General features: G+C 44.1%; 1 protein-coding gene across 2 annotated transcripts in view; it reads left to right on the top strand.

The window, feature by feature from the left end:
• Positions 1-6044: 6044 nt before the first annotated feature.
• The window catches only part of EXT2 (exostosin glycosyltransferase 2), a 71936-nt gene continuing 68825 nt past the window's right edge, over positions 6045-9155 (top strand). The window contains exons 1-4 of one of the 2 annotated variants that reach the window (XM_021533226.3): positions 6045-6101; positions 6657-6766; positions 7932-8491; positions 8664-8753. In XM_021533226.3, coding sequence (XP_021388901.1) covers positions 7956-8491; positions 8664-8753 — 626 coding nt within the window. In that variant the 5' untranslated portion in view covers positions 6045-6101; positions 6657-6766; positions 7932-7955. The remainder of the gene's footprint in view (positions 6102-6656; positions 6767-7931; positions 8492-8663; positions 8754-9155) is intronic. The other variant, XM_021533227.3, reaches the window with a different exon arrangement.

The following is a 9155-nucleotide window of genomic DNA, read 5'->3' as shown; positions in this document are numbered from 1 at the left end:
GAGGACCTGAGCAACAAAATTGTAGTGGTCACGCTCTTTGAAATCAAGAACCAGGTAAGACATTAGTTAAAGTGATATCTTAGGGGATCCCTATAACAAATTCAACCCATTAATTACTCCTAATTTTCTTTTGTTGTTCTAGTAATTCTTTCTGTTGGAGTATATGAATATACATTAGTAACAATTTATATAGTATTTTTCACCCATATATATTTACTGCTCAGAAAGCAGGTTTATTGTACTGTCTCTGTGTGGATTCAGCTATTAAAGCACACCTCTGCAGGAAGGAGGGTGTGATGTGCTTTCAGAATCCTCACAGTTAGTACAGTACGGCTGACAGTCACATCTCAGCTTGCTGTAACTCAACAGAACACACACACACTTAGTTGCATGGAGTATTTTCTATGGGTTTTTCACATTTAACACCTGCCTGAGGAGCTGTCCACTGAGGAATGTTAGCTTGGTCAAAGAAAATAAAAATTTAACTGGAAATAAGGCAAGAGAGAAATGTGGTCGTGAGTCTGCTGTTGGAAAAAAAAAAAACAATGGGTTTCTTTGACTGTGCAAACCCCATAAATTTTGTAAATGGCCTTAACTAGTTTACAGTTAAGGTGTAAGAAGTGGTAAACATGTAGAAAGTCCTGTGCATATGTATATAGAAGCTAAATCAATTCCTATTTGCTCTAAGATTACCCCCAAGAGGAAATACACAGGTTCTGCCTGTAAAAATTCTTTGTTTTTTCTGCTACCTTTATGTTAGATGTTTTCTCTGCTTGATGTATCTCATAGTTCTCATTAATGACCTTTTCCTTTTCTATGTGGCAAATTTCTACTGACAAAAAACACAGAGAAAAGATTAAGGATTTTCCCATGCTGTCCCTGCCCTCAATTTTTTTACCTGTTTTTCAAGCAAGAGGCAAACAGAGCAGCATCTCAAATGAAGCTAGTCAGATCTATGATTTTAAAACTGCATTTCATCTAAAACAAGAAATGCCATCAAAATGAGTGTAACACTGTGCTTTCATTGCTTGTACTCATTGTAATCATACAAGATGATAAAATCCATTTCACATACAATTTTTATGTTCCAGTTATCATTCATTTGAGCACAGAAAGGATACTAGATGGTTTCATGGTCCTTGCCATGTTCCAGTCACTCTCTCTCTCCTCTTCCCTCTCTGTTCCCCTCCTCTGCCCCTTTGCCCATTCTGTCTCTCTTCTCTAGAGAAGAATTTAATACTTTTAGGGTAGAGGTGGGAATTTCCTGTCCAGAACTGCTCTCAGTCATAGAAACTTCCATAACATACATTTCAGGCATACTCTTGACATTTCATGGTTACAGGAAGGAAAAATCTGTAAATCTCCAAATTATTAACCTGTGTTACACTGCAGTTAAGCAGATAACATATGTGGAGCCCATTCAAGATAAGTATTTATGAAAAATCATGCATACTTACAGGAGGAATCTGTGAAAATGAGTTTTCCCTTACAGAAATTTAATAGGCCCTAAGTAAAATATCTGTAAGGAAAAATATTCACTGATAACTTAAGTGTTTTCCACCTTAACTAACAAAGGACAGTTGCTCAAATGTACTGTGTGATAGACATTATTTTTTAAAAAAAGAAGTGTTAATCCTTTAATTGTTGTCTTTCTCTCTTGGAACATCCAACAGTTCACACAGTTGGGCTGACTGCTGTGTGTTTCCCCCATCCCCATAACGACCCAGTTTCTTGAAACCTGCCTTGGGGTCAAATTATCATTTATATCTTCTTCTCTGCAGTCCTCTTCCAGTTACTTGGTTACAGAATCCCTCTGTTGCTCTCATCCTGTTGGCGGAGTGGTGGTTTCATTTCGTCAGAGAGAGTAGCACATAGAGGCTCTATGATAAAAAACCTCTCATGGAGGAAGCTATGTGAATCACACCCCTGAAAATTGCTTCATCTGAAGTATCAGGCATACAAAACTGGTTTTGTACTTTTAATTACACATGCAGCTATTTTTGTAAAATTGGCTAACCTAACAAGAGGTTGTTTTGATTATTTCTGAAGCAATTCAGACCACATGAAGAATAGGGCAAGGTAACCTACAAGGATTATATACAGAATGTGTTCCATCTTAGAAAATCAAAGTGGCAAGACAGACTCATTTTCCATTCCAATTAATGCTTTATTTATTACTGACTTACATAAAACACTGGCAACTGACTGATGACAAGATCCTAGATTATTTGCAGCCAGCAAATGTACTAAAGAGTCTGAGGAGGTTATAAATACTTTTTGTCCTCAGTTTGCCGGGATTGTTTATTTTTAGCAAATAGCCAGTCGACCTTATCAAAATGAAGAATCAAAAATAGTCTGGAAAAACACTGCAAGGAAAGGCTATTTTTAGGTCTCTGTCTATTCCCTGCTGCTATCCAGCAAGGTCTGATGGCGCAGCTCATGCACGACTGCTTAGTTATTCTAGGCGAGTGCTTGTTATGACCTGTCCTTTCCCTGGATGCCTCACTGCAGAAGGCATTCAATTGATTAAAGATTAATGCCTCTGCAGACCATGACAGCTGAAAGCTTTAGGGAGAGGGAACACACCCTTGCAGATTGTTTCTATCTGCATCTTTCTGCCAGATTAATAGTATCTTTGAAGGGTACTCTTGCCTAACTGAATTTCCTTGTGTCTCATATCCCTCAGTGGGAGCTATTGCAGTATCACTTCTAAGTATATTTACACTTCTTTTTCCTTTCATCTCAGGAATGCAGTAAAGTAAGAGTTACAGACATAATTTAAATCACTGTTTTGACCAGTGCCAGCCATCACAAACCAGTAGCACTGGAAGTGCATGATGGACTAGATCAAGAGAGAAAACCATGCAATTGGCTGCTAGACAACTGCCAATTGATCAGACTAGTTAAAAACTTCACTGATATAAATGAGGTTACCATTTGGTTGTAAGACTTTAACAACAGTGAACCAAAGCAAGGACCTGGCTGTTACAATATCCTCCTTTCTCTAATAGTAGAAACTCTTTAATTTAGTTCAGTACCTTATATATTGGCAGTAGCCAATAACAAAATTTTCAGAAGAATAAACTAAGCTATGAGTTTTTAGTTATACTATGCCATATGTGGAAAATAATGTCGAAGGGAATGTTCTCAAATCTTTAGATTTCCTCTTCGTATTTGCTTTTTTAAATTACCTCCTTTTATTATAAAGGTGTTTTCAGAATGTGCTGTTTCCATCACTGACTGCACAAGGTGCACCAGAATCTCACATGCAGTGTCTTTACATGTGGAGACACTGTTGCTAGCAGAAGGTTTTCTCCTCTGATCATCCCAATAGAAAATGCAGGATTGCTGTATACGACAGCCGGCAAATGTATGGTGTCATGGTAAAGCCCTGAAAAACAAATTCCAAATGACTCCCAAAGAGCCACAGAAGGCAGAACATAAAAGGGCAAAGCAAAGAGAAGTGAAGTATCTGATTTCTCCCATGCATTTATAAAAACTGATAGTTGGTTATCCAGATGCTGATGAATATTTTCACAAGCTAAAAATGGCAACCTGGTGTCTAAAAATAGATGGTGTGCCGCAGACTTGTCTGGCTTAGCTACATCACTAGAATATAAACAGGCTCCCTGATGTGGTTTCAGGGAAATCTCTATCAAGACAGACTACATCCTCCATTTTTCTTGCTATATAGCTGATTCCTCCTGAATTTGTTTAATATAGCTTTTAATAAAACTGCATCGATTTTCAAATTTTCCTACAGGGATAAAAGGATCATCAAGTCTCCGTGAATATTTCAGCTACCATTGATTCGATGCGCTTTTATCTCGCTGGCAGAGCGGGGAGGCAGAGGAAGCGCCCGCGGGCACTGCGTGGGCTGCTGCGGGCTGCGTTGGGTGACCCCCTCCCCTGCTCCCCGCCGCTGCACGTGGAGCAGCCAGTGTCCCTGTCACGCGACAGGCTGGGAACCCCTCTCCTTGGCTCGGGCACATCCAAGCACTGCTCATGCTGGTGAATCCCATAACTGCAGAGATCCAGCGCTCATCGGAGCAGCCCCAACGCATGAATGGGGCGCCTTCCAATTCACAAAATCGGACCCGCTCCAACCAGCCTCCTGAAGGAGGGCTCCTGCCTCTGATTTGTGAATGGGGCAGCTTGCAGCAATTGGAAGCTGATGGGTTACGCCCAGAAACCTTATGTGTTCTAACAAGCCCCGCTAATTCGTACTTGCAAGGAGGAAGAATCCAGCACCAGAGGAAAAAGCCAGTAGCGGTGCTCAGAAAGGTGCTTTGAGATCTGTGAGTGCTGTCTGTTGCTGGTTTGAATGTCACAGACAAGATGAAGAAGGTAGCAGTGAGTCTGAGGAGAATGCTACATCACCTGCAATGCCACGTGTGTGAGAAGTTGAAAGAAACAGAAGCACTGCAGTGACAGTGTTTGGCTTTTTTTGTGGGAGCGCCGAGCTGTCTGTGTGTGCATGTGGATGGCTTTGCAGAAAGCAGTTTTCCCAAGGGCAGGTGAAGTGAATGAGAACTAATCTACTGCTGACAGTCAAGGCTGTTTAAGGACACTGTACTGTGTGTGTGACAGATTCAGTTTAGAGGCTTAGAGCAGGGATAGGTGCAAACCCCCATCCTTTCACAAACACATTATAGGATACCACACCATCACGTCATCATTGCACATAAGATACAAATCTATAAAAATGGCTACTAGAAAAATCGAAAAGGGGAAAAATACAAAAGCTGACTCTGTCATGAGATACACATGGTAAGAGTCTTTTAAAGCACCAAGGATTACAAGATAGAAGCAGAGCTGGCCTGCATTTTATCCCAGGGGCAGAGAGACTGGAAAATCTGGCTCAGAGATCAGGCAGCTGAAGGGGCTGCAGCAGGAGAACTTTCTGTGGCAGGACAAAATTGTTGAAAACTTTATTGCTTAAACTGTAACAGTTGAAACAGTTCCAATCCTAACAGCTGACACTTGCTTACAGGTGAGAGATACAAAGTCAGCCGTGGGTCTGCTGTTTCAGCTCGGAGTTCAGAGAAGGATGAAGAACATGGTGTCACATGCAGGAACACCACACTGCTGCTGTTGGAATATCTCCATTGTACCATTGTCATGCTCACTGTTTGGCTGCGGCATTTTGGGATTGTTCAGCTGGAGAAGAGAATGCTCTGGGGGGACTTTGGAGCAGCCCTTCTGAAGGGAGCCTACAAGAAAGCTGGAGAGGGACATTTTTCAAAGGCATGTAGTGATAGGGTAAGGGGGAATGGTTTCAAACTGAAAGAGGGTGGTGAGGCACAGATGGCCCAGAGAAGTTGGGAATCCACCATTCCTGGAAGCATTCAAATCCAGGTTGGAGGGGCTTTGAGCGAACTGGTCTGGTGGAACATGTCTTTGCCTATGGAAGCAAAGCTGCTTTCAACTCAAACCATTCTATGATCTTACCTGCTTCAGTGGTTTTGATTTGTTGTTGTTTTATTTTTTTGCCTTTCTTATGTTTTTTTTTTTTTTGTTGTTGGTGGTGGTGGTTGGCTTTTTTTGTTGTTTGTTTGTTTTGTTTTGTTTTGGGTTTTATTTGGCCTACAGACCTAGTCAGCTCCCATTTTTGGGAATGAAACCAGTGTCTCTGATTTCCACATGGCTGGAGTTTTATCCAACAAATATGTCCTTCTCTGTCTTCTGTTACAAGAAGATGCTTCCTGTTAATTTTAGGGGTTTGGGGAAGGTGTAGATTTGGGATATTTCCTGACTGAAGTAGCGTGATCCAGCAGAAAGCGGCACATGACCCAGAGGCCCTTGGTCAAGGAGACAGGCCGATACAGTGTGGAAAGGCACGCAGGGCTGGAGGCAAGCGAGCCAAGAAGGCGGATGTGTTGGGAGCCGGGGTGGCGGCGGTGCCCGGGCAGGCGCTCGCTGCGCGGCTCCCGCCCCGGCCGGGGCAGCCGCGGGCTGCGCGCCGCCCTCCCGCCGCGGGGGGGCGCTGCCCGCCGGGGCCGGCCGCCGCGCGTGCGCACTGCTCGGGCCGGGGCGGGCCCGCGCGGAGCGGCCGCGGCGGGCGGGGCGCGGCCGGGCGGCGCCGGCGGCAGCGGGCGGAGGTGAGTGCGGCGGCGGGCGGCGGGCGGGAGAGCCGCAGCTGCGGGAGCCGCTGTGGGCCGGCGGCACGGCTCCTGCCGGCCGGGTTCCGGGCTGGCTTGGGCCCGCCCGCCGCGCCGCTCGGAAGGCGGCTCGTCCCGTCCCGTCCCGTCCCGTCCCGTCCCGTCCCGTCCTGTCCCTCCGCCCTTGCGCCCCGTAGTGCTGTCGCCGCCTCTCTGCGTGCTGCGTCTTGCTCCCGTTTCTTCCCTCACTCCAAGTGCGAGCAGACCTTGTGCCGTGCTCGCGGTTGCCCAGGAGGGATGTGCGCTGTGCAGGGGGGACGTTCCCGGGGATGGAGAGGTGCCTTCCGCTGAGGCTTCTTCCAGCCGCGCTCGGGGCCGGGCAGGTCCGCCGGGTGACTGAAAGGCTCATCGCACGGCTGATGTCAGGAAGGAGGAATAAAGGAAGTGGTTAACAGTCGGAAGCATATGGAAAGTTTTTAGTTGTAAAGCTGATAGTAATGTAGCATTCTGGCTTCTGTCCTGATAACAGCATGACACATGTATTGCCTTGTACAGGAGATTTTAGAAGCTTCCTCCAGAATCAGATTGTGGACATAAAGTGATGAGAAGAGTCGTTAAAAGCGGAATGCTTATTAGCATCTGAGAATATTTTAGAGCTACTGTGTGTAAGTACAGTCAAGTCATGCATTAGCCATCCCATCCTAACAGTTTTTTGTTATGAACACAAAATAAACATAATTCACTTTGTTGCACCGTTTGATTAATGATGATATTAATGCTTCTTTTGTTCGTTTAGACTTCCTTTATTCATATTTGTTATCTACTGGACAGTTTACATGTCAGACTTTCTTTCTAGTTTCAGAAAGCAAGAAAACATCCCATTTGTCCAAAAGAAAAATGCATAATTATACTGTTCACATTCCTTTTTTGGAAAACATACTTATTACTCTTAAAAAGCTCTCATTATGGAGAGTTCAGGTTGAATTTCCTTATTATGAAGGTTTTAGTTGAAAACCTAAGGAAGTTGTTGCTTGCCGATTTTTCAGTCTGTAGTTAATGCAGGAACGACAGTTCTTTGTGTAGGAGCTTGTAAGAAATATCAAAGATGACAGTAGTTTGTGATACTTTATATTATGTCATGTTTTTCATTTCAGGTGTAGTTCAGGCTATAGTGAACTATTTAAATGCTTTTCTCAATGTGGCTGTAATGGCAGTTCATAGAACACTTTTATGCCCCACAAGGCACATTTAGAAAGATGACAGATTAATTCCTTTTCCTTGCCAGAGGTAGTTCACCATCATTCTAATCAGATATGGTGGGGCTCCTATGAAATTCAGTTTAGAAGCACTGTTACCTTAGAAACGATCCTAAGTTTTGTGAGATGCCCTGTTATAAGCCCTTTGTAGGTATCCAGGCTGTTTCTCTTCTGTAGAAAAGCATTTTGGTTTTTTTATTAGCGTTCCCTCTGAATGTGCTCTGTTGTAGATGTGGTGGGACCTATCAGGCCTCACCACTTCTGCAGTGTCTGAGATTTCCTCTCCCTCCTTCTGCCCAAGCTGTGCCTTTTTCTGGCTTGTGGTTGTTAATTGGCCCACGTAATTTCATTACAGCCAGACCCAGCAGATCAGGCCCAGTTGGTGCTTGCCAAGTGGCAGTCCCATTTGGCATCTTGCATTCCAGTGGGACTCATGAGCATCTGAAGAAAGCCTACTTCAATCTGCTGAGGCAAAGACCCTTTCCTGGAAGGAGTAACTGCGTGTTTCTCTGCGTTGTGGTAACTATGTATCTTTTGTAGAGTTCATCCTAAAACCTTTCTCTCTATTTTGTAGAGACAAGAGTTAATTGATGCCATTATGTGTGCCTCGACCAAATATAACACCCGGGGTCCAGCCCTCATCCCAAGGATGAAAACCAAGCATCGCATCTATTACATCACTCTCTTTTCCATAGTTCTGCTTGGCCTAATTGCCACAGGAATGTTCCAGTTCTGGCCTCACTCCATTGAATCATCCAGTGACTGGACCGTTGAAAAACGTAGTGTCCATGATGTGCCCGTGGTCAAGCTTCCTGCTGATAGCCCCATTCCTGAGCGGGGAGACCTCAGCTGCAGGATGCACACCTGCTTCGATGTCTACAGATGTGGCTTCAATCCCAAGAACAAAATCAAAGTGTACATCTATTCACTGAAAAAGTATGTGGATGAATATGGGACGTTGGTGAGCAACACCATTTCCAGGGAGTACAACGAGCTGCTGACGGCCATCTCTGACAGTGAGTTCTACACGGACGATGTCAACCGGGCCTGCCTTTTTGTGCCATCCATAGATGTCCTCAATCAGAACGCCCTCCGTATCAAAGAGACAGCCCAGGCTTTGGCACAGTTATCCAGGTATGTGCTGAAACTTCGGTGTGTGAATGTAAAGAGCACAAAGTGAAAAAATGTAAGTCTAATGCAGGAGGGGAGAATGAAGTGAGTTAATGCCAGCACTAGGCTTTGACAGAACTTGTCTCTATGTAGAGAACAACCTTCTAATTGCAGTTTGTTTCTTCTTTTGCTGTAGGTGGGATCGAGGCACAAATCATTTGCTCTTCAATATGCTGCCTGGAGGGCCACCAGATTATAACACCGCCCTAGATGTTCCTAGAGATAGGTATGTGTTGTGCTGTGTGATGGACAGATCTGGGTTTAAGTGCCACTGAAGAAGTGACAAGCTCAGAAGCGCAATTGATAGCAAAGGATGTGCTCCTTAGACTTTACAAAGATAGACTATGACTTGCTTACTTCTTAAAAAAGGAGAGTAAAGCCTTCTATAGAAGAGGTGTTTACATTTGAAGTCTGATAGTTTAGCTCCATCCTCAATTTTGTGGCTGACAGTTTGCTTTTAAGTGTTGGATTTGCTATAAGGTTGGAGAATTTGATCTGGTGTGTAACTGATTATGAATGGTTTACAGAATGTCCTGTTTGATGCAAATTAGAAATTCAAAGATGATTGTAGCAGCATCTTTCTAGTAGAAGTCAGGTGCTTCAAGGGCATTTTAAAGCAGCTGCTCTG

The sequence above is a fragment of the Lonchura striata genome, chromosome 6, assembly GCF_046129695.1.
Source record: "Lonchura striata isolate bLonStr1 chromosome 6, bLonStr1.mat, whole genome shotgun sequence".
Classification (NCBI taxonomy): Eukaryota; Metazoa; Chordata; class Aves; order Passeriformes; family Estrildidae; genus Lonchura; species Lonchura striata.
The sequence above is the reverse complement of the archived record's forward strand: the minus strand, read 5'-3'. Positions and strand labels throughout refer to the sequence as shown.